Source organism: Pristis pectinata, chromosome 10 (assembly GCF_009764475.1).
Source record: "Pristis pectinata isolate sPriPec2 chromosome 10, sPriPec2.1.pri, whole genome shotgun sequence".
In the NCBI taxonomy this organism is placed as follows: Eukaryota; Metazoa; Chordata; class Chondrichthyes; order Rhinopristiformes; family Pristidae; genus Pristis; species Pristis pectinata.
The window spans coordinates 90,800,020-90,826,393 of record NC_067414.1 but is presented as its reverse complement, the minus strand read 5'-3'; the positions used below and the strand labels follow the sequence as shown (position 1 = coordinate 90,826,393).

The window sequence follows — 26,374 nt, the reverse complement described above, 5'->3', positions numbered from 1 at the left end:
CTGCGTGGGTTTCCTCCGGGTGCTCCGGTTTCCTCCCACATTCCAAAGACGTACAGGTTAGGAAGTTGTGGGCATGCTATGTTGGCGCCGGAAGCGTGGCGACACTTGCGGGCTGCCCCCAGGACACTCCATGCAAAAGATGCATTTCACTGTGCGTTTCGATGTACATGTGACCAATAAAGATATCTTATCATCTTATTGTAATGAATGGCATCAAAATCACATAAGACGGATAAGAAAGAACAATTACTGAAAATGGAAAGAGAGAGGAAACTAGTTCTGCTGTTCACTGGAATGAATGTATGTACGTAGGTTGGACGTTTGAATTTAATAATATTATGGGAGTTTGTTCATATGTAGGGGTGTCCATAGGTTGGGTGTTGGTAATCTGGTGACACACTGTACATTGATAGGACAGTGTAGAGCTCATGAGCTGGCCTTGGCAAGATTCTGAACCGTGCATGAGACGTCCTCCAGCCTTGGGCTGACCATGAAGAGCACCAGGCTCTGCCTCTCCCTCCATCTGCTGGTCTCAGGTATCCCACTAAGGAGGTGAAAGATGCCACAGAGATGAAGCCATTCTGGGGGTGGGGAGGGTTGTGGTCAGAGATGGAAAGAGCTGGTGCACCCAGGGTCAACAGACTGGAGGTGGCTGCACACGAGAAACAAACAGCCACCAGATAACTAGACATAGCTCCAGGCAACAAGCTATGCACTTCAAAGTGATAAGGGGGGGGATGGAATGGAAAAGTTAAGTGATTGGCAGCCGATTACCCCGGAAGCAGTCAGGGTGCCGGCGACCTGGAAGTACTGGAACTGGGCTGCAAGGCGGAGAGAAGATGCTGTTGACAGCGGTGAACTGTGAGTGGAACGGGCCGGGGCCGGGGCCGGGGGAGGTTGTGCACGGCAGGGGCGGCGATCCCCATTCCCCACCCCCACCCGCGGGGAGGGGGGAAGTTGGGTCCCTCCCCGACCCGTCCCACATCTGGAGCTGGGCAGCACACCTGGGACAGCTGGCCCAGCCGCAGCTCTCCACATCATTGAACACCGGCAGTGGCTACAGGCTGGAGTCCAGTGAGGGGCTCCGATCAGGAACAATGGGTACCTGGGGTGAATACCAGGGGTTCAGGGGGTTTATAGATAGAATAATGGATACCTGGGGGTGATTACAGACTGGGATCTAATCCAGGGGTTCAGGGGGTTTATAGATAGAATAATGGATACTGGGGGTGATTACAGACTGGGATCTAATCCAGGGGTTCAGGGGGTTTATAGATAGAATAATGGATACCTGGGGGTGATTACAGACTGGGATCTAATCCAGGGGTTCAGGGGGTTTATAGATAGAATAATGGATACTGGGGGTGATTACAGACTGGGATCTAATCCAGGGGTTCAGGGGGTTTATAGATAGAATAATGGATACTGGGGGTGATTACAGACTGGGATCTAATCCAGGGGTTCAGGGGGTTTATAGATAGAATAATGGATACTGGGGGTGATTACAGACTGGGATCTAATCCAAGGGTTCAGGGGGTTTATAGATAGAATAATGGATACCTGGGGGTGATTACAGACTGGGATCTAATCCAGGGGTTCAGGGGGTTTATAGATAGAATAATGGATACTGGGGGTGATTACAGACTGGGATCTAATCCAAGGGTTCAGGGGGTTTATAGATAGAATAATGGATACCTGGGGGTGATTACAGACTGGGATCTAATCCAGGGGTTCAGGGGGTTTATAGATAGAATAATGGATACTGGGGGTGATTACAGACTGGGATCTAATCCAGGGGTTCAGGGGGTTTATAGATAGAATAATGGATACCTGGGGGTGATTACAGACTGGGATCTAATCCAAGGGTTCAGGGGATTTATAGATAGAATAATGGATACCTGGGGGTGATTACAGACTGGGATCTAATCCAGGGGTTCAGGGGGTTTATAGATAGAATAATGGATACTGGGGGTGATTACAGACTGGGATCTAATCCAGGGGTTCAGGGGGTTTATAGATAGAATAATGGATACTGGGGGTGATTACAGACTGGGATCTAATCCAAGGGTTCAGGGGATTTATAGATAGAATAATGGATACCTGGGGGTGATTACAGACTGGGATCTAATCCAGGGGTTCAGGGGGTTTATAGATAGAATAATGGATACCTGGGGGTGATTACAGACTGGGATCTAATCCAGGGGTTCAGGGGGTTTATAGATAGAATAATGGATACTGGGGGTGATTACAGACTGGGATCTAATCCAGGGGTTCAGGGGGTTTATATATAGAATAATGGATACCTGGGGGTGATTACAGACTGGGATCTAATCCAGGGGTTCAGGGGGTTTATAGATAGAATAATGGATACCTGGGGGTGATTACAGACTGGGATCTAATCCAAGGGTTCAGGGGATTTATAGATAGAATAATGGATACCTGGGGGTGATTACAGACTGGGATCTAATCCAGGGGTTCAGGGGGTTTATAGATAGAATAATGGATACTGGGGGTGATTACAGACTGGGATCTAATCCAGGGGTTCAGGGGGTTTATAGATAGAATAATGGATACTGGGGGTGATTACAGACTGGGATCTAATCCAAGGGTTCAGGGGATTTATAGATAGAATAATGGATACCTGGGGGTGATTACAGACTGGGATCTAATCCAGGGGTTCAGGGGGTTTATAGATAGAATAATGGATACCTGGGGGTGATTACAGACTGGGATCTAATCCAGGGGTTCAGGGGGTTTATATATAGAATAATGGATACCTGGGAGTGATTACAGACTGGGATCTAATCCAGGGGTTCAGGGGGTTTATCAATAGAATAATGGATACCTGGGGGTGATTACAGACTGGGATCTAATCCAGGGGTTCAGGGGGTTTATGTATAGAATAATAGACACCTGGGTGTGATTACAGACTGGATTCTAATCAAGGGGTTATTTATATGTAGAATAATGGATACCCAGTGATTTAATAGAGAGGTTTGGGTACTTCATGTATTGGATTGATTCTTTGAGTGATTGGTAGATTGGAATGTAATCAATCATATAGTTTACACTCTGCTGGAAGTTAATGGAGAGATTCAGTGGGTTTATATATAGAATGAGGACCTGCAGGTGATTACAGGGTAGAACTGAATTGTGGGGTTTGGTGGGTGTCTATCAATGTGCATAACTGTGATGGTTTACAGATTGGAATCTGTATGTACAGGTTGGTTGGTTTACATGTAGAATAATGGATGACTGGGAGTTATTACAGCCCTGAAGCATGAATTAATAAGTGGCAAGTAACATTAATGCTACAAAAAAATGCCGTCCTCAAGAACAGAGAGGATAACTACCACCCTTGATTTTCAATGCCTTTAGCATGCTAAATCCCTCACAGACATAACTCGGGGAGGGGAGGGTGGGGCAACGTTGACCAGAGACTCAACTGGACCATCCATATAAATATTGATACCACAAGATCAAATAAGAGGCTGGGTATCCTGCAGCAATTGGCTCACCTCCTGACACCAAAAAGCCTTTCCAGTATCCACAAAATACAAGTCAGGAGTGTGATGGAATACTCTCTAAATCCTTGGCTGAGCACAGCTTCAACAAACTCAAAGCTCCAGGACAAAGCAGCCCAACTGATTGGCACCCCATCGACCACAGGTATCCATTATTCTATATATAAATCCCCTCAACCCCTCGATTGGAATCCAGTCTGTAATCACTCCCATTCCCTCAACCATTGGTGCACAATGGCCCCAGTGTGTACCATCTACAAAATGTATGACGATTACTTGCAGAGGCAACTGTTACAGCTTCTCCCAACCCCATTCCTCTCAACCACCAAGAAGGACCAGGGTAGCAGGTGCATGGGTCCAAGTCGTGCAGTCAAAGTTGAGTGTATTGTCATGTGCACAATGCAATGAAAAACGTACTTATAGTAGCATCACGGGTACATAGCATCTGATACACAACATACACAAAAAAGACAAATTGAACATAGATTATACAAAATTATACAAGAATGAACACAATTAGAACAAAAAAAACAAAGTCCATTGCAGCGCAAAGTGCTGTTGGTGTTGCTATACTGAGGTAGTGATTAGGGTTGTGCAGGTTGGTTCAAGAACCGAATGGTTGAAGGAAAGTAGCTGTTCTTGAACCTGGTGGTGTGGGACTTCAGGCTTCTGTACCTTCTGCCTGACAATAGCTGTGAGAAAGTGGCATGGCCTAGATGGTGGGGTCTTTGATGATAGATGCTTGTGTAGATACAACTGGTGATGGGGAGGGATGTGCCCATGATGTATTGAGTCCACTACTCTCTGCAGCTTCTTATTGTAATGGTATTGGTTTATTATTGTCACTTGTACCAAGGTACAGTGAAAAACTTGTCTTGCAAACTGATCATACAGGTCAATTCATTACACAGTGCAGTTACATTGAGTTAGTACAGAGTGCATTGAGGTAGTACAGGTAAAAACAATAAGAGTACAGAGTAAAGTGTCACAGCTACAGAGAAAGTGCAGTGCAATAAGGTGCAAGGTCACACAGGTAGATCGTGAGGTCAGAGTCCATCTCATTGTATAAGGGAACTGTTCAATAGTCTTATCACAGTGGGGTAGAAGCTGTCCTTAAGTCTGGTGGTACGTGTCCTCAGGCTCCTGTATCTTCTACCCGATGGAAGAGGAGAGAAGAGAGAATGTCCCGGGTGCATTTGATTTGCCATACCAGACCATGATGCGACCAGTCAGGGTACTTTCAACAGTACATCCATGGAAGTTTGTTAGAGTGTTCGGTGACATGCCGAACATCCTTAACCTACAAAGAAAGAAAGAAAGACGGCGGCACGTACAGCATCCTGACTTGGAAATATATCACCATTGTTCGCTGGGTCTGAGTGTTGGAACTCCCTTGTCAATAGCATTATGGGAGCACTTTCACCAGTAAGACTGCTACTATTCACATGCATCAATGAGAGAACTGAGTGCAATATTTTAAGTTTGCTGATAATACAAAACTGAATAGATTGAAAGGACGATGCAAAGAGAATTCAAGGTGTTTTAAGTAAATTGATTGAGTAGGCAAACGCATGCCAGGTGGTGAAGTTATCCATTTTGATAGGAAAAACAGAAGGGCAGTGTATTGTTTACATGGTAATAGGTTGGGAACTGTTGCTGTAAAGGTACATTGGAGTGTCCTTGTTCATTGATTATTGAAAGCAGGTGCAGCCAGCAGTTAAGAAGGCAAATGATATTTTGAACTTCACTGTAAGATGTTTTGAATTCAAGAGCAAAGATACTTTATCACAATTATGCAGAGCATTGGTGAGATCATACATGGAGCATTGTGTGACCTTTTGGTCTCTAAGCCTAAGGAAGGATATACTTGCTATAGAGGGAGTTCAGCAATGTTTCATACTAATTCTTGGGATGGCAGGATTGTAGAATGAGGAGAAATTGGGTCAACTAGGCCTGTGTTCACTGGAGTTTAGACGTATGAGAGGAAATCTTACTGAGACGTACAAAATTCTGCCAGGGCTGAATGGGCTGGATGTTTCCCTTAGCCTGAGGTCTAGAATAAGGGGTCACAGTTCAGCATAGCGGGTAAGTCATTTAGGACTGAGATGAGGAGAGATTTCTCCACTCAAAGGGTCATGAACCTGTTGAATTGCTGACCGTAGAAAGCAGTGGCGTCCAAGTTGCTGAAATGTATTGAAGAAGGAGGTGGATAGATTTCTAGAAAAAGAATGGGAACATAGTATTGGTTTATTATTATTGTCACATGTACTGAGGTACAGTGGAAAACTTTGTTTTGCATGCCATCCATACAGATCATTTCATTACAACATTATATCGAGGTAGTACAAGGGAGAGCAATAACAGGATGCAGAGTAAAGTGTTACAGAGAAAGTGCAGGCAGACAATAAGGTGCAAGGGCCATAACGAGGTAGATTATGAGGTCAAGAGTCCATTTTATTGTACCAGGAGACCATTCAATAGTCTTATAACAGTGGGATAGAAGTTGTCCCTGACCCTGGTGGTACATGCTTTCAGGCTTTTGTATCAGAATCTGGTTTATTATCACTGATTTGTATGTTGTGAAATTTGTCCTGGAAATATATCACCATTGTTCGCTGGGTCTAAGTGTTGGAACTCCCATGTCAATAGCACAATGGGAGCACTTTCACCAGTAGAACTGCTACTGTTCACATGCATCAATGAGGGAACTGAGTGCAATACTTTAAGTTTGCTGATAATACAAAACTGAGTAGATTGAAAGGATGATGCAAAGAGACTTCAAGGTGTTTTAAAGAAATTGAGTATGGTACAAAGACATAAAATTACTATAAATTACAAAATAAATTGTACAAGAAAATGGAAGAATAAAGTAGTGTTCATGGGTTCATGGACTGTTCAAAAATCTGATGTCGGAGGGGAACAAGCTGTTCCTAAATCATTGAGTGCAGGTCTTCAGGCTCCTATACCTCCTCCCTGATGGTAGTAACGAGGAGAGGGCATGTCCTGGATGCTGAGGGTCCTTAATGATGGATGCCGCCTCGATGGTGGGGAGGGTTGTGCCCGTGATGGAGCTGGCTGAGTCTACAATTCTACAACTCTCTGCAGCCTCTTGCAATCCTGTGCATTGGAGCCTCCATACCAGGCTGTGATGCAACCAGTCAGAATGCTCTCCACTGTACATCTAGAGAAATTTGCAATCTTCTGCCCGATGGGAGGGGGGAGAAGAGAGAATATCCAGGGTGGGTGGGGTATTGGGTTATGTTAATATAGAAGATCAACCATGATCAAATTGAATGGTGGAGCAGGCTATAAGGGCTGAGTGGCCACTCATGCTCCTATTTTCCCTGCTTCTGTGAGTCAAGAAGGTGGTTTGTCACCACCTTTTCAAGAGAATGGGCTGTAAGTGCAAGCCCCACTAATGATGCCCTCATCCTGTACAATGAATGAAAAAGATACTGAACTGAGAATTGAAATTGGACAAAGGAGTTCAGTACAAATAGGTGTGAAGTATTTCACACTGGAGGGTGAAAGTAGTAGCAAAGAACAAAGAAAGATCTGGGAGCTATGGTAGACTTAGTATTTGGTTATCATAAACTAGTTGCATTTGCCTGCATTTGACCCATATCCCTCTAAACCTTTCCTATCCATGTACCTGTCCAAGTGCCTTTTAAATGTTGTTAATGTACCTGCCTCAACCACTTCCTCTGGCAGCTCATTCCACACACTGACCACCCTCTGAGTGAAAAGGTTGCCCCTCAGGTTCCTATTGAATATCTCCCCTCTCACCTTAAACCGGTGCCCTCTAGTTCTTGATTCCCCAACCCTGGGAAAAAGACTGTGCTCATTGACCCTATCTATGCCCCTCATGATTTTTACACCTCTATAAGATCACCCCTCATTCTTCTATGCTCCAGTGAAAAAAGTCCCAACTTGCTCAAGCTCTCTCTGTAACTCAGTCCTTTGAGTCCCAGCAACATCCTCCTAAATCTCCTCTGCGCTCCTTCCAGCTAAATGGCATCTTTCCCATAGCAGGGCAACCAAGACTGAGCACAAACTGACCTGCATTTGGAATATTGTGTTCAGTTTTGTTGGATCAGTTTTTTTCTAAAGCCGCAGCATTCTATACTTTGGCACACTGGTCCTCAGATCTACTTAAAGACATCAGGTAAACAACAGAACTTTGGCAATGGTGCAGAATTGCATCTTGAATCTGATCCTCTTAGGAGGACAGAGAGTGTAAGTGAAATCGAAAAGTTGATTTGTGAGCAATATTAAATTCTTAAAGTTTTAAAATTTTTTAAAAAAATTTTATTTACAGTGTGGTAACAGGCCCTTTTGGCCCAACGAGTCCGCGCCGCCCATTTTAAACCCCCAAATTAACCTACCCGTACATCTTTCGAATGTGGGAGGAAACCGGAGCACCCGGAGGAAACCCAAGCAGACACGGGAGAACGTACGAACTCCTTACAGACAGCGACGGGAATCGAACCCCGATCGCTGGCACTGTAATAGCGTCGCGCTAACCGGGACGCTACCGTGCTGACAAGTGCAGACTGGTTAAGACAAATTCAGGTCTGATGCTCGGAAGAACGTGATCATTGTAAAAAACTTCTTGGTGAAAGCTCTTGCATGATTATTGATAAGGGGATGATATGTTTCTGCAAAAGGTTGAATTGGAAGATTTATAAGTCACCCTTTTGCTTCTGATTTGGTTTGCAATTATACGATAGTTTCTGACTTTCAATTACCAACAGTTTCAAGAACAAGATGGAGACACAGGAGCTTCCATCAAAAACATCTCTTTCGGTTCCTCCCACTTCCTTTAAATCAGATGTGTATCCATGGGCCACAGTTATGCCTGTCTACACTTGGCTCTGTGGAACAGTCCTTGTTCCTACTCTGGCACCCCTCCTCAGCTCTCTCTCTGCTACATCAACGACTGCTTCCTGCACTTGAGTGGAACCTGTCAATTTTATCACCCTTACTGTTAACTTCCACCCAGCCCTCACCTGCACTTGCGCCAATTCTGACACTTCTCTCCCAGTTCTGGATCTCTCTGTCTCCACTGATATCTACTATAATCCGTCCTACTCCCACTCCCACAGCTACCGAAGTGACACCTCTTCCCTCCCTGTCTCCTTTCTCTCAGTTTCTCCGCTTCCTGCGCATCTATTCTAAAGGTGAGGTTTTCTGTTCCAGGACTCCCTGAAAAGTCATCCTCCTTTAGGAAATGTGGCTTCCCCTCTACCATAGATGGAGCCGTCACTTGCTCCCTTCCTCCATTTCCAGATTAGACATCTGTTCTCATCCTCCTCCTCCATCCCTCCCCCCACCCACCCAGACAGAACAGAGTTCCCCTCGTCCTCACCTTTCATAAATCCCCTATCCTCCACATCCATCATATCATCCTTTGCCATTTCTACCGGCAGCAACGGGATGCCACCACCAGTCACATCTTTCCCCTTTCCCTCCCTTTCTACTTTCCGCAGGGACCATTCTTTACGTGACTCCCTGCTCTGCTCATCTCTCCCCACCTACCTTTCCCCTCTCCTGGCACTTTCTCCTGCAACCACAGGAGATGCAATACCTGTCCTTACGCCTCGTCCTTCACCACCATCCAGGAGCCAAAACAGCCCTTCCAGGTTGTCCAGGGGCAGAGATTCACGTGCACCTCTTCCAACCTGGTCTATCACATTCGGTGCTGTCGAGGTACATCGGCGAGATCAGGCATAGATTAGGCAACCGGTTCACAGAGCTCCCGGGCTCTGTCGGCAGCGGCAGTCTTAACCTTCTGGTTGCATGTCTCGTCAGCTCCCCTCCCCATTCCCACGCCAACCTGTCTGTCCTTGGCCTTCTCCACAGCCACGATGAGGCCAAAGACAAACTAGAAGTAGGACACCTCATATTCCACTTGGATAGCCTGCAAGCCAATGGTATGAACAAGAATTTTCCAATTTCAGATAACCCACACCCTACGTGTTCCTTTACCACTCTGGCTGGTTCACTCTCTCTTTGTTCACCTCTTCCATTATCCCCTCCGTTTTTATCGATTCGTTACCCTCTCCCACTCATCCACCCATCACCAACACCCCTATCTACCAGGTTTCTTCTCTCTTGGCCTAACTTTCCCAACCCCTCCATCTGCCCGATATTTTTTCCTTGTCCAACTATCACCCACCAGCCTTTGTCTCAAAACTCCCCCTTCCCTCTCCTCCACCTTGCTTCATCTGCCCATCATTCCCCACCTCACCTGGTCCCATCTATTATCTACCAGCCCCTGCCCCACCCCTCCCTCTCACTTCTTTATACTTGCTATCACCCCTCTACACTCTCAGTCCTGATGCAGGGTCTTGACCTGAAATGTTGATCATCCCTTTCCCTCCACAGATGCTGCCTGACCCACTGAGTTCCTCCGGCAGTTCGTTTTCTTTTGCCTTCAACAGCAATATATTATGTTACGAGGCACCTTAAGCATCAGAAAATGCCCCCAAAGCAATTCACAGAAAAAAAATCTATATGTGTTGACATCAAGCTAAAGAGCAAGCTGTTCCAGCTGTCAGAGGCTTGGCCACAGGGAGGTTTCAAGAAGGGTCTCAGACGGGTGGAAAGGTTTAGAGACTGTTCCAGAGCATGGGGTTGAGATGGTTTGAGGCGTGGTGAGACAAAAGATAGGAGATGTGTGAAAGGTCAGGCTAAGGATTTAATCCTCTAAGAGATGAGGGATGAGACCATGGAGGAATTTTAACATGAAGATGTGAATTTTTAAAGATGGACCTGATTCTTTAGCCAATGGGTTTAACATTTTTAAACTTATGCAAGTAATAAATCTTAATGTAGCTTTGGTAAATTTACATTCATGATTATTTTGTGAGTTTCCCACCCATATTCAATTGAAGTAGCAACTTAACATCCGTGCACATTTTAACATCAGATGGTATAACTATGCCTCTCACTTTATCCTTCTCTTCTTTAACTCCTTCCTGTTCTACGCTATTCTTGTTTTCACTGTAGGACTTGAAGGCTTGATCTGGTGTGACTTAGTGCTGAGGGAGTTCTACATTACTGATGTGGTCTTTCAGATCAGGTTATCTGCCTGATCAGGGGGGTATAAAAGATCCCACGGCACTGTCTACAGAAGAGCAGGGAGTTCAGCATTTGTATTCATCTGTCAGCCAATATTGCTTAACCTGGACATTTATTTCATTTGCTGTTTTGTCAGACCCTGCTATGGTGACTGCACTTAAATTCATTGGCTCTTAAGTGATTTTGGATCCTCTGTGAATCAGTGTCTATGTCCAGTTCTGGTCGCCTCATTATAGGAAGGATGTGGAAGCGTTGGAAAGGGTGCAGAGGAGATTTACCAGGATGCTGCCTGGTTTAGAGAGTATGCATTATGAGGAGAGACTAAGGGAGCTAGGGCTTTACTCTTTGGAGAGAAGGAGGATGAGAGGAGACATGATAGAGGTGTACAAAATATTGAGAGAAATAGATAGAGTAGACAGCCAGCGCCTCTTTCCCAGGGCACCAATGCTCAATACAAGAGGGCATGGCTTTAAAGTAATGGGTGGGAAGTTCAAGGGAGATATCAGAGGAAGGTTTTTTACCCAGAGAGTGGTTAGGGCATGGAATGCGCTGCCTGGGGCGGTGGTGGAGGCAGGTACATTGGTCAAATTCAAGAGATTACTAGATAAGCATATGGAGGAATTTAAAATAGAGGGATATGTGGGAGGAAGGGGTTAGATAGTCTTAGGCGAGGTTTAAAGGTCAGCACAACATTGTGGGCCGAAGGGCCTGTATTGTGCTGTACTGTTCTATGTTCTATGAATCCAAAATTTAGCATATTGGGAATGATTTCTTATAAATAGCAAATATTGCAGAAAGAGGTTTGGAATCAGATGCTATTTATTTTAAAATCTTGACTAGCAACAGAAGGGGCCTGTTGCCTCCTCAGTCTGAGGCTCGGCCTAAGTAGAAAGAGAATTCCGCTTAGAAGCTGCTTTGAAATTCCCTGCTGTTTGGGAACTTTGAAAATGAAAATTCCCTGAAATTATCTGCAAGCATTAAATGTGCTTTATATTATGTTTAAACTGTGTGGATTTTATTTATAAGCCATCTCTGAGACAAAATATGAAACTAGTTTTCAGGGATGAGGCAGGGTAGAGCCTTAAAGTGGTCTCACTGTAAATCTTGTGGGAACTAGATCTCTCATGTTAGCTGTTTCCAATTGAGAGAAAAGTTTCCAAGTTACAGCAGTTTTGTAAGTGAAGCCACCCCACCTCGAATCAGGCCTTCCAATTGGTGCTCTGTTATTTGCTGTTTCTGAGGCTGGGTTTTGGACATACAATATTCAGCTATTTAATCCTATTCTTAGCCGCACCCCAATTTCTGCTCTGTTTCTGTGCCCTGTCACCACTGTACAGAAAGCCACAAATGCTTGCTGGTGGTGTCGGGGTCTGCTGGGAGCCAAGTGAACTCTAGAGTCTTGTGGGTTAAAGGGAAAGGCAGCAGCTGGGAATGGCTTCAGTGAAGCAAGAACAAGAAAAGTCTGTGGGCACTGAGAATCTGACAGAAAAACAGAAAATGCAGGAAATAACATGTCAGGCAGCACCTGTGGAGGGAGAAATGCCAAGCTGGCATTTCACGCTGGTGATCTTTCATAAGATGGAGGAACCTTTGAACCGGAGAAATACTCAAGGCTGTTTGTCGGGAACACTCTGGGGTAAGTTGGAAAGAAATGCTGTGAAAATTAGAACTGACAGCTGTGAAGGTTGGAAATGCATTCAGAAGTCTGACCTGGGAACGAGCTGTTCAGTCCAACATTGTCCCTGTTCTTCCACATGAAATGGCCCAGCAAGCAGCTCAGTTCCAGGGAAAGTAATGATGGACATTAAAAGCTGGGCTTTCCAGTGGGACCCAAGTCCTCTGAATGCATTAAAAACATTGTTCCTAAACTCCAGGCTCACGACATTCGGATGTGAGTACAGTGAGCCATTCCTTTCACCCGTCACTTGCTGGCAGATTTCTGGATTCCTATGTCAGTTCCTTCACCACTTCCTGTCCTTGCTAACCTCCCAGTGGAATTTGGGTGTCATGTAGACACCAGCGTTCTGCACTGAAGACCACACGAATGGTCTTTGGGTGCACATTGATACCACCTTCATTTCACACTTACAAACTTTGGTCGTGTTTCTCAGAGTCATAGAGTCACACAGCACGGAAACAGGCCCTTCGGCCCAACTCGTCCATGCTGACTGTGCTGCCCAGTGAGCTAGTCCCATCTGCCCCCGTTTGGCCCATGGCCCTCTAAACCCCTCCTATCCATGCACTTATCTAGATGGCTTTTAAATGTTGCTAACATGCTTGCCTCAACCACTATTTTTGGCAGCTCCTTCCAGATTCTTGTCTGTGTCCTTTCTTGAGGTGGGGTAGGGCTGGGTATGAGGCACTTCCAACATGTCGCTTGGTTCCTGCACAGTCTGTTAGTCATTGTTTACCAAAAATATCTTTACCAGTCTAGATGGTTATTAACCAGTTTCCTCTTCCCGGGAATTGTCTAAATGAGTTTCAGATAATAACAAATGGGGGAAAACTAATTAAAGTAGTTTTGAACATAAACTTCTCTTGCTGTGTCTCCCAACCCTATCCATTGTTCCAGACTGAGCCAAACCCGTTTTTCCACGCAACATTGCAGGTGGCCATTTGGCCCATCAAAGTTATGTTGGCTCACAGAGCAATCCCACTCTCCCACTGATTTCCTTGTAACCTATTCACTCTCATGTTACTTAAATGCCCATCTCTCCAACTCTCATACCACTCAACCGTGCTTTAGCGGTAGTTTACGATGGCCCATCAACCCGTCAAACTGCACGTCTTTGGGATGTGGGAGGAAACCCGTGCACTGGAGGTGAATCCATCACAGAGAGAACATGCAAACTCCTTACTGGTAGCATCAGAGGTCAGGATCGAACCTGGGTCCTTGGGGCTTTGACCCTGCAGCACTGTTAGTTACCGTCAGATTCCGTTCCTTCCCAGGATCACACTCCGCGAAAGGCATCCTGCAATTCAGCTGTCCGGGTACATTGTAAAAGCCCAGCTTTGTACAGATTACTGGTAGCAGAAGTCATCTGTCATTGCAACAGCTGAGAGATTCTGAGCTCATTGGGAGCTCGGTGCCAATGTGAGAGGCTGGTTAGAATGACACACATGATGGTAGGAAGGTCTGAGCTTTGCCGATTAGCAGGTCCCTCCGCAAGGCACCCGCCTACTTAGCTGAAGAGCGATGAGGCTGCTCTGCACCAAAATGGCACCAACATCAGCCAACTTCAGACGTCTCCTGAGCAAAGAACAATTGAGTGTTGAATTGCCCCAGAGCTAATATCTACTGGGGAATGAATGCATTAGGATGGCTGAAGCTCATTTTACCTATGGTACTGCAAGCCACCAGACAGGAAACATAGTTTGCTCCAATAAACACTGCGGAAACAGAGTTGAAAGGAATTTGCCCTTGTCCTTTGCATCACCAACTTTACCCCAGGTGAAACGTTTAATTTGGATAAGTGTGAGGTGTTGCACGTTGGGAAGGCAAATCCAGATAGGACTTTCACAGTGAACGGCAGTGCACTGGGGAGTGTTGTAGAACAGAGGGACCTTGGTGTGCAAGTACATGGTTCACTGAAAGTGGAGTCACAGGTAGACAGGGTGGTGAAGAAGGTTTTTGGCATGCTGGCCTTCATCAGTCAGGTCACTGAGTATAAATGTTGGGAGGTCATGATGCAGTTGTACAGGTCGCTGGTCAGACCGCACTTGGAGTATTGTGTTCGGTTTTGGTCGCCCTGCTATAGGAAAGATGCTGTTAAACTGAAAAGAGTGCAGAAAAGATTTACAAGGACATTGGCAGGACTTGAGGGACTGAGTTTATAGGGAGAGGTCGGGCAGGCTAGGACTTTATTCTTTGGAGCGTAAGAGACTGAGAGGTGATCTTATAGAGGTGTATAAAATCATGAGGGGCATAGATAGGGTGAATGCGCACAGTCTTTTTCCCAGGGTTGGGGAACTAGAGGGCATAGGTTTAAGGTGAGAGGGGAAATATTTAATAGGAACTTGAGGGGCTACTTTTTTTTACAGAAAAGGTGGTATTTATATAGAATGAGCTGCCAGAGGAAGTGGTTGAGGCAGGTACAATAACAACTTTTAAAAGACAGTTGGACAGATACACAGATTGAAAAGGTTTAGAAGGTTATAGGCCAAACGCCAGCAAAGGGGACTATCTTGGATTGGGCATCTTGGTCGGCATGGACCATTTGGGCTGAAATGCCAGTTTCTGTGCTTTATAACTCTATAAAAGGAGAGATCTTTGCTCACAGTCTTTTTAATAAACAGAAAACTATGTTGTTTTAAAATGCCCTCATCCAACAAACACCTAGTATTGACCATGTTATTGAGGCAAAGAATGTGATGGTTCTGTTTAAACAGTTTTGCGGTCAATGTAGAAATTGTCTGGATGCAGGTAAATTCACTTGTCATGGGTCATTGAGCATACTGAGCATCACGTGTTTTACTGAGTGTTTGCTGCCAGCTGTTAGATATTACTGCTGGTTAGAGTCAGGCTGGGGTGGATATTCTTAGTCAATACTCAGTTCCACCCATCACTGCGGTAAAGTAACATTGCATTTTGGTGAACTTGTTGAGCTGAATTTCTCATATCAGTTCTCATTTGCGGTGTCTCACTAGTGGGTGGTTTCCCAAAGGTTGTAGAGCTGAGAATGTCAGGGGCAGGTAAGATGCACTGACCTTGCGCAGATGTGCTGCCCATCCTACTAAGGATTATGTGTCTGTTTAATGAAATGCACTTCTGCATTAAATCTGGCTTTTAGCTCGTGGGACCAGTCAACCGCAAATGACTGGTGCTAATTTTCTGCATTTAATTATGCACATGTGTTATGTTTTAGTAAGTGATTTGCAAGTGGTGCCTGGTATCTAACACCTAACTAGTTCTGCTAAGGGGATGAGCTGTGGATGACATTTAGTGACGTGCATGTACCATCCAAGAACAGATGGGCCCCCTTGTTTTGAGACCAGGAAGTGAGGCAGCAACCCTACCAAGAGATGCTTCCATTTCAGCAGCAAACCAAGTTTAAAAAAGGAATGATGATGCTGAGTTGAATAGGACAATTAATTCACCGGAACTTCAAGCCTAATTAGGCAGCAATTAGCTACTGACGTGCTTCAGAGCTGATACCTATTACGTCAGCATTCTCCACATTCGCACGTCAAGGCTGGACCCAGCGAGAGAGGGTCTGCTGTTAATCTGAGGGCACTTCGCATGCTGCTTGGCGAACCTGTAGATGGAGTCATTGTCTTGTGTTCCTGAGCCAGTTAGTACACCTGTGTCCAAAGGAACTGAAGCCTTGCATTCTACTTGCCTTCTACGAAAGAATACCTTTCTGTAAATTCCATTTACAAGTGCAGTTATGATTGTGGTGCAAGTCATACAGTGATGCCTGCAGCTTACTTTTACAAAGACAATTAAAGAAAACCTTATTTTCAAATCTTTACCATTCTGCAATGGGGAAAATAAAACCCAGTGATTGTCGCTTGGATAAAAGGCTGAAGATGCTGGAATCTGGAACAACACATGAAGCACTGGAGGAACTCAGCCGGTCAGGCAGCATCCACGGAGGGAAATGGACAGTCGACGTTTCCAGTTGAGATCCTCCATCTAGACTCAATTACATATCCAGTTATTGAGTCCAAATGAAGGGTCTCGATCCAAAACGTTGACTGTCCATTTCCCTTCATGGATGCTGCCTGACCCACTGAGTTCCTTCAGCGTTTTGTGCGTTGCCTGGTGACGGTCAGTTGCCTCACCAAGCAGCAGGGAATGCCTCGGGGTCAATCCGGTCACTTTTCACTAACTGATTCAATCCAGATTGCTTCCCTTCTTGAATGGTGGAAGGGGATCTTGCTGCAGATGTTGACACTTTTGGCAACCTGCTGTGCTTAGGATAGTATCAGCTGCCAATAGCTAATAATACAATTGTCATAGAGTCAAACAGCACAGATGTGGGCCCATCAGCCCAGCACATCCACGCTGACCTTTTTGCCCAGCTACACTAATCCCATTTGCCTGCATCCCGGTATCCTTCTTGGAAGGACTGTATCTTTCCATGCCTTGCCTTTTGAAGTATCTGTCTAAATGTCTCTTAAACGTAGTGATTGCATCTGGTTCCACCATCTTGTCTGGCAGCCAGTTCCAGAGTAGAAAGAGGTACAGTTACAAGTAGACCATTTGCCCTATTCTGCCAATTACTGATCTGTGGCTGATCTGTTCCTCTGCTCCATTTGCCGGTCTTCAATCCAAATGCTCAGATGCGCTTTCTGATTTAATATCTCGTGTCTTAAAAAATTCAAATGATCCAGCATTCACAGCTTTCTGGCAGAAAGAATTCCACATCTCCACACACTCTGGGTGAGGAAAAAACCACGCCATTTCCCTCCTGAGTAAACTAAATTTAACGCAGGGAGACTGTGGCTCTATTCCGAAATCCCCACTAGAAGAAACCTGTTTTAAACACATTTGAGAAGTAGATTAGCAAGATGGAAATGGTTAAAATGCAATCTAGATTTTGACACTGTATGCTTTCAATTTATATTGTTGGGTTGTATACGGTGTCCTAGTCGGAATAAATTGTTCCATGTTGTATAAGTGTTATAAAAGATATTGTGCACATATCCCATATTGTGCACAATACCATTATTCATAAGAGCAAATGTGTTATTAAATTATAAAATATATTAATAAAGACTGCAGGAATCTTTGTGTACTACACATTTTGCACTATGGACACAATCCCAGAAAGGACTGGTCTTTACTATTTCTTCAGTCACCATAAGCAATACGTGCTACGAGAGCAACAAATAATCTGCTGGAGGAACTCAGCGGGTCGTACAGCATCTGTGGGGGGGAGAGGAATTGTTGACATTTCGAAATGTCGACAATTCCTTCCCCCCCCCCCCCCCCCCCCCCCCCAACAGATGCTGCTCGACCCGCTGAGTTCCTCCAATAGGTTGTCGGTTGCTCTGGATTCCAGCATCTGCAGTCTCTTGTGTCTCCAATGGTAGGTGAGACTGGGAAGAAAACAGATTCAACGGCTGTTGTTAAGAGGAATCTGATTCAGGGGAGATGTTCTTCTTGGGATGTGACACCATCAGTCAGATAGTGTTTATTGCACGTTCTGAGTTGTTGCTAGTGCCTTAGTTATGACATGAATCAGTTGCTTTGCATGAGAGGAGTGAGATATTCCATAGACCAGGTAGGTTTCCTGAAAGAAAATTAGTGAGTCAGTGGATTATAGGACAGTCTAGAAGTGGCTGTGATTATTTCTCTAAGTCATGTATGATCCAATTTAATGGATTCATTTTCACAACTTGCCACCTGAGCTTGCAACCTCAAGTTCCTGATTCCAGTGGCATGACTACAAGGGTTTTATATAAAATAATCGCCCAACCAGTGAAAGAGCTGTGTGGCTCCAGCATTTGATGGTTGTGACAACCATGCATTTATTTGTGAGATTTTGACTCCTCTTCTGTGGTCGACCACCACCAACTAGAGCTGAGTCTGGTAGATGACTCTCAACACTAGCCTGTACTTCATTGTCTGCTTGGCTGAGCTTATAGCTGTTCAGCCCCTGCTGGAAGGTCAAGGGTTCTGGTCCCACTACATGACTGTGCATGTTGAGGGGTTGCTTCTTTCTGGGAGACATTTCCACTGTGGGACGTTGGACCAGGATTTTGTTTACTAACAACAAATAATCTGCTCAAGGAACTCAGTGCTTCGAGCAGCATCTGTGATGGTATTGGTTTATTATTGTCACTTGTACCGAGGTACAGTGAAAAATTTGTCTTGCATACCGATCGTACAGGTCAATTCATTACACAGTGCTGTTACATTGAGTTAGTGCCGAGTGCATTGATGTAGTACAGGTAAAAACAATAACAGTACAGAGTAAAGTGTCACAGCTACAGAGAAAGTGCAGTTCAATAAGGTGCAAGGTCACAACAATGTAGACTGTGAGGTCAGAGTCCATCTCATCGTATAAGGGAACCATTCAATAGTCTTATCACAGTGGGATAGAAGCTGTCCTTAAGTCTAGTGGTACGTGCCCTCAGGCTCCTGTATCTTCTACCCGATGGAAGAGGAGAGAAGAGGGGGAAAGGAATTGTCGACATTTTGGGCTGAAACCCTGCATCAAGACCAAGAATGGAGAGAGGAGATGGCCAGTATAAAGAGGGAGGGGTAATGGTGCGACGGGCTGGGGTGATGGGTGGACCAAGTAGGGGTGGAGGATGATGGGCAGATCAAGCCAGGTAGGGCAGGATTATATGTGTTTACTATCTTCAGTGTTATGGATAATGTTGAGTATGACTTGAAACCTCAGAGGTGGCAGGTCCCTGAAGAAAAGGTGGATGAGGTAGGGACCAAAGTGAAATCATCTGAGGACAGGAAGAGAGTGACAGTAAGGTGCAGTGCATGCACATGGTGAATCTTTAGTGTTTGCAAAGGTGTGTATTGAATCAAATGATTATCATTCAAAGCCACGGCCTGTATTTCATTGGAAGGATACAAGACTCCTGAATAAATAGTGAGTCAGCATAATCTGATAATGGACTGGAAGTAGCTTTTTTAGTTTGCATAACTTGCTGAAAGATGTAAGATATGATTATCCTGCAAACTAATCTCTTCTTGTACAGTATTTCACTTCCTGAATAGATCAGCACAGTAGAAAAAACTTCAAATTTCAATCTGGATTTAACCCTGCCAGTGTTTAGTATCTGTTGTGATCAATATTCTTTGAATTCTTCAATGGAAATAAATAACTTAACACTTAGCTGGTGTTTATTCCCATATTCTGTTGTGTATGCAAAGCTGGTGCTGTGATTTTTCAAAATGGGAACAGAAATGCTATCAAATCTACCTACGTTCCCTGAGGAGATCCTTTGCAGCACATGATGAGGCTTTCCGAAACTGTCTTGAATAGGCAGTTCACAGCACCCTTGACTATATCCCATCTATTTTCCACACCTCTGTTCTCACGTCTTCAGCTGGACAGAGCGAGGACACAGTTCCCCTAGTCATTACCTTCCAGCCACCAGCCTCTACATTCAATTGATCATCCTTCGCAATTTTCCCCTGCTCCAACAAGATTCCACTACCAGACACCTATTTTCCTCTCAGCATATTGCTCCCTTTATGACTCCTTGGTCCACTCCTCCATCTCTGATGCCCACTCCTCATCTTATAGCACTTTTCCATGCAACCTCTGGAGGTGCAACACCTATCCTTTCGCCTCTTCCCTTCCCACCATCCAGGGACCCAAACATTCTTTCCACGTCAAGCAGTGTTTCACTTGTACTTTTTCCAATCCGGTCTACTGAATTCAGAGTTCACAATATGGTCCCTTCCACATTGGAGAAACCAACCATAGATTGTGGTGTACCTTTGTTCAGAAGTGATTCTTAGACTTTAATTCACCTTCCTGGTCTGACCTCTCTCAAGGCCTCCTGCACTTTTACAACAAAGCCCAACGCATGCTTCGGGAACAACATCTCATCTCCTGTCAGGGCACGGTGCAGCCTGCAAGACTTGATATCGAATTCCCTAGTTTGAAATATCTTGCTCTTTCTCTTGCATCAGAACAGGCTATATCTGTCTGCTGTCATCCTGGCTAAGTTTCCCTTTTTTATATATACACCACGCTGGGCATGTCCTACAGCTTTACCATTACACATTACATAGACAAAAAAGAGTTTAATATGATTCTAATTCCTGCCTCTTAACTGCCATGTTAGAACAGAAATAAGGAGAAATTTCTTTAGCCAGAGGGTCGTGGATTTATGGAATTCGTTGCCACATACAGCTGTGGAGGCCCGATCATTGGGGGTGTTTAAGGAGGAGATTGATAGGTATCTAATTAGTCAGGGTATCAAGGGATATGTGGAAAAGGCCAGGAATTGGGGCTGCATGGGAGAATAGTTTAGCTCATAGTGAGGTAGTGGAGCAGACTCGATGGGCCGAATGGTCTACTTCTGCTCCTTGTGTTCTTGTGATCTTGTGGTCATCTAGTTCCCTTTGTCCTACCCATCTTCCCCCACCTTGTCTGCTACCTAAACTAACTTGTTTCCCCTCTTTCCCATTTGAAATATCACTTGTTTCTCCTTCCACAGATGCTGCCTGACTGCTGGGTGTTTCTAGCAATTTCTGTTTTTTATCTCAGATTTTCAGCACCTGCATTTTTTTTATTTCCATACAAATGTTTACCTCCTTTTCTGGCACATTGATGACAAAAGGTTTCAGCTTGGCACCAGTCTTGCTCATCTTAGTGTAAACAAAACATATCAAAATTCAACAGTTGCAGCTAACTACCCGATTATCCTGGGAACTGAATGATCCCACATGGTGCTTGGAGATTTGATGAAGATGGGTACATTTCAATCCATTAAACCTGACTCCTGTGTGCTTTTGTACATATAGTTATAGTCCAAATGCACTCCTATGGAATTCAAGACCAATTGCATTATCTCCTGCCTTAATCCGTTCCCAGGATATCCTGGGAATTTTCTCTTCTTTGGTCTCCCTTTCCCTAGTATTTTATACCCTAAGGTGTACTTGACTTAATGGCTGCTGTTTTATTTCACCTTTGCTTGTTCTCGCCCTTGATAAGCAAACTAATTTGGTGTTGTCCAACTTAATAACTTTGCTTTTAAAAAGTGCCCTCACTTGGAAGTGTACATTGATTGGATGGTTCCTGTTTCTGGCCTTTACATTAATTTTCTTTTAATTATTGAGCATTGGCCATGATTAAAACACTAGATATACAGTATTGCCTATTTGAGTGGGTACCCTTCTCTCATGGTAACATAACCTTGCTTTATACACAGGCCAGCTGGTGAAGATGCCTTGATTTTGGAAGCCCATGAGGTGACACTGGAGCCACGGACACCACTCTGTTGGATTAGCTGTACTCCCATTGTCATTCACCTTTTGAATGAAAATAAAGAGCTTGCTCTTGTACAGCACATTATTCCACCTCAAAGCACTTTACTGGATTACTTTTTGCAAAAAAAAAGTACTTTTTGAAGTACACTGACTTTTGCTGTGTAGCACACTGTTTGGGCAAAAGCATTAACACTTCAATCCGGGGGTGTGTGTCCTTTCTGAAGGAGTAACCTGAGATATTTTGTGTTCAACTGACCCAACAAAGCAGCATTCTCTCAGCAGTACATTGGAGGAAGAGTTCAATTCAATTCTTTGACTCAGATCCTCAAAATGGGGTTTCAAACAATGGTCTTCAAGGCCAAGTGCTACCAACTGAGCCGTGTTAGTAAAAATTGAGGCATGGCAACATGTACTGGTTATCTTTAATCTTCAGGGCTACCCAGATAGGGCAGTGTATTCTACTTCAGTACCAGATGGCATGCCTTGGTGCCCTCAGTCTGACCTCCTGCATTCTCCATCCACATCCATGTTGAATCCTGTATAGCTTTTCTGAACCTGATACTATATGCAGTGTGGTTAAGTTACTGGACTAGCATTCAGAAGCATGAATCTTTGAGTTCAAACTCCACCATGGCAGCTGGGGAATTTTAATTTTGGTTAATTAGATAACCCTTGAATAAAGTACTAATTTTAGGACTGGTGACCAGGAAACTATTGTGGTAAGTATCCAACTGGTTCACTGATGTACTTTAGGGCAGAAAATCTGCCATCTTTACCTGGTCTGGCCGGGTGGGTTGACCCTTGTTTAGGATTGACTAATAAATACCAGTAATGTGACTAAACAAATGGAAGAAGTATTAAAGACTGGTGCATTACAAGACTCTGTTCTAATCACAAACTGATCCTAAAATGCCCTTGCGGTAATGAGAGGTATCTCAGGGCAGCACTCAAGGGGTACGATTAAGTCTGCTAGTGAGTTTTCAGTTTAAGTGAGCATTTTCTGTCCAGCTAGGATCAAGCAGAGCAAATTGTACTCCACTTTAGTCCTTGTTCATTCAGAGCAGGCCTTTCAAGCCAACTCAATGGCAACAGATGGATTGTATAGAAAGCAGCAAGAATAGGCCATTTGGCTTTTCTAGCCTCCTCCCCTCAATATTTACCAATCTATAACCATTTAAATTATAGTCTGTCTTTGTGTTTGTCCTGCTAAAGTGGATAAAGTCACATTTATCCATGTTATTCTGCATCAGCCATGTATTTGCCCACTCACCCAATTTGTCTACCTCACCTTGGAACTGTTTTGTATCCTCCTTAAAGAAACCATCCATTAACACACAAAAGAACTGTGTTAAATAATCATACGAAAATCCAAATAAAACTGCAGATGCTGGAAATTTGCAAAAAAACCCAGAAAAAGTGGAAAACACTTAGCAGGTTAGGCAGCATCTATGGAAAGAGAAACAAGATGTCCCCATTGACCCTCACCAATTTTTATCGATGCATCATAGAAAGCATCCTATCTAGATGCATCATGGCTTGGTATGGCAACTGCTTTGTCTGTGACTACAAGAAATTGCAGAGAGTTGTGGATAGCTCAGTCCATCATGGAAACCAGCCTCCCCTCCATGGACTCTGTCTATACTCCTTGCTGCCTTGGTAAAGCAGCTAATATAATCAAAGACACCTTCCACCCCAGACATTCTGTCTTCTCCCCTCTTCCATCAGGCAGAAGATACAAAAATCTGAAAGCATGTACCACCAGGCTTCTATCCTGCTGTTATTAGACTGTTGAACAGTTCCCTGGTATGATAAGATGGAATCTTGACCTCACAATCGATCTCGTTATGGCTTTATACCTTATTGTCTACCTGCACTGCACTTCCCCTGTAACTCTGTAACACTTTATTCTGCATTCTGTTATCGTTTTACCTTGTACTACCTCAATGCACTGCTGTAATGAATTGAACTGTATGAACAGTATGCAAGACAAGCTTTTCACTGTACTGCAGTACATGTGACAATAATAAATCAATTCCAGTATTTTAGGTCCAAGACGCTTCACCAGAACCAGTCATAGTAATTAGTTATAGGTGGTTTAAAAATATATATTAAATTCTTCCAAGGAATCTTGATAGAAGGCTTGTTGGGTATGTTAGGAATTATTCTGGAGTTATGAAATTGTGGATAGCAGATATTAATTAAAAGGAGAGCCAGTCTTCAAGAAATAAAATCTGTTCACAATTTAACTTCAACTTTGGTCACTGGGTGTGGGACATTCTGATTCTGTACCATTGAAACTGCACAGGGGAAGACAGTAGATGAATGTTCATGTTAATTGGTGCTCATTGAAAACTTCAGGATGAGATTAGGGAAGGCATTAAGTGGCCACCTCCTGTATTAACACGTCGTTAAAGGCGTATCCCTACCACTTAATGTGCAGTTCAGGATAGCTCTGTTTTGTCACTTTATATCCTGGCTAGTTGTATATTCGGGGAGCCATCCCTCAACACTTGTAACAAAAGAGGTATATTTTTGGGTGCATGCAGTTTGTGCTCAGAAGCTTTTGGACCAGCCCCTAGTATTTGAATATTCAAAGGGGTACTGCTAGTTGGGATGTGCTCTCATTGTAAATATGTAATTTTGCAAAGTTACCTGTCTATATTCAAAATGTTAAAGTTAAGTAATGATTATAGCCATTGAAACTGTAGTTAATTATTTATTGTTGCCTTTGTGTTTAAAAAGTATAAAACATTGTGTGAGGAGAGAATTAGATTCTCCCCAGAAGATCTGCTGTGTTGAATAAAGACTTTTATATCTCCCAGTTATTGCTTCTGTGTGGCTCAGTTTTGTCAGTCACAACAGGGTGTGTTAGTTTCAGCTGATCTGTAACCGGAACTGTTTTAATATATTGCTGGTTGATTTAAAATTTACAACGTAGGGCTATGAAAATGAATAATTAAGTGAACTAACATATTTTTTTTCTTTTTTTATTGAACATGTTGAATATCTGCAGTTGCCAAGAGCAAGTCAAAGTAAGTTGATAATTTTATTGCTTATTTCAACATGCTAAATGCTTTTCTGACTTGGATCTTAGTTAGGGAGGAGTTAGGTAGCTAATGATTTGGAACTAGAGGGTGTTTTAGAAGTAAGTAATGATGCTTTTCATATTGCCACCAAACTCCTGTTCCCACTCAAAGTGAGATTTTGGAGTAACTTTTTCTTTTTTAAAAAAAAAGGTAACAAAAGAAACTTGCGGAAACCACATTGCTTAACGTTTTTTTTAAAATGAAGGTATGGAAGTCATTAAAAGTCAATATTTTTACTTTTTTTGTGAATTTCATACCAATATTACCACAGCATTATTAAAGCCTCATGGACCTGCTGTAATCTTTCGTTGGGAACCAGTCCTATAACTGATACTTAACAGTCTGTGTTTGGAATCAACCCAGAGCCCAGAGGAATATTACTTCCATGGGGAATTTTTTACAACCTTCTTCATAATTTGGAGCTATCGGAAGCATAATAGTTAACTTTATAAGAAGATGATGGACTCTAAAACAGAGCAAGATAGAAGGAGGACTGAATCAGACACGCAGCATAAATGGTTCAATGTCGTGCTTTACCAAGAACCCCACAAGGGGATCATAAACCCTAAAGGAAAACATGTTGGGCAGGAAAAATGAGAGATCTGAGGGTAACAATTGGAAATAAAGAGAAGCTATTTCAACGATGTGCAGTGCCAGGGAGTAAAGCAGATCAAATATTGGGATGATTTAGAAGGTCAATATTGAGCTCGAAGTAGCGTGTGATGTAATCCCGCTACCTTTTGAATCAGTGGTACAGCTCCACTTGGGAAACTGTGCACTTTCACGTCGCCATGTGGAAATAATATTTACAGCAATTAAAAAGAAACAGAGGAACACAACCAGAATAAGTGAAGGATAGAGGGGAAAGAAACTGTAATTTGGAAATGTTCTCCATTGAAATAATGTTTATGGTGTTTTAGATCCTGAAGGTTTCTTTTAGAACCTGAGTTCACAGCCTGTGCATGAAGAAGGCATAAAGTAAAAATGATAAGATATCTTTATTAGTCACATGTACATCGAAACACACAGTGAAATGCACCTTTTGCATAGAGTGTTCTGGGGACAGCCCACAAGTGTCGCCACGCTTCCGGCGCCAACACAGCATGCCCACAACTTCCTAACCCGTACATCTTTGGACTGTGGGAGGAAACCGGAGCACCCGGAGGAAACCCACGCAGACACGGGGAGAACGTACAAGCTCCTTACAGACAGCGGCGGGAATTGAACCCGGGTCGCTGGCGCTGTAAAACATTATGCTAACCGCTACACTACCATGGCTGCCCATTTAATTTGTGGATACCAGTATTTCAATGAGCATGTTTGGAAAAGCTCTCTAGAAATTATTAGAATTTGTACTTCTGCTGAACCTCGAGTCAAATCTTCTTTTGAGCAGCAATGTCACACTTCTTCAACCCATATTCTTATCAGCAAAATGTACGTTTTGTTAGAGCATGTGAACAATGGAGTTGTGATAAGGGTCAGCAGGGATTCCTTGGTATCATGTGCTTCACGTTAATAATAGATTGATTGCCACGATTTGTCCATTTTATTATTGTTGTACCAACTGAGTAAAGGGAAATTAGATGGATCATGGCCTCTTCTTGTCCAGCAGCTCCTACGTTCCACTAAGAGCAAAGGATTGGGCAATGTTGGAATTGGAAGAAACAGACAGCTTTCTTTTTCTTCCACTTCATCTTTTTTTAACAATTGAAAAGCAAAACAAGATTGGAAATCTGAAACAAAAACAGAAAATGCTGGAAATACTCAAC

The 26,374-nt window shown here is 43.7% G+C and overlaps 1 protein-coding gene across 5 annotated transcripts in view; it reads left to right on the top strand.

Annotated features, from left to right (window-relative positions):
- The window catches only part of mrpl33 (mitochondrial ribosomal protein L33), a 49,197-nt gene that overhangs the window by 4,873 nt on the left and 17,950 nt on the right, over positions 1-26,374 (top strand). The window contains exons 1-2 of one of the 5 annotated variants that reach the window (XM_052025026.1): positions 801-861; positions 24,533-24,551. In XM_052025026.1, coding sequence (XP_051880986.1) covers positions 840-861; positions 24,533-24,551 — 41 coding nt within the window. In that variant the 5' untranslated portion in view covers positions 801-839. Of the gene's footprint in view, positions 1-800; positions 862-1,080; positions 1,102-3,557; positions 3,670-12,009; positions 12,244-24,532; positions 24,552-26,374 lie in introns of those variants that run through there. The other 4 variants (XM_052025028.1, XM_052025025.1, XM_052025023.1 and 1 more) reach the window with 4 other exon arrangements.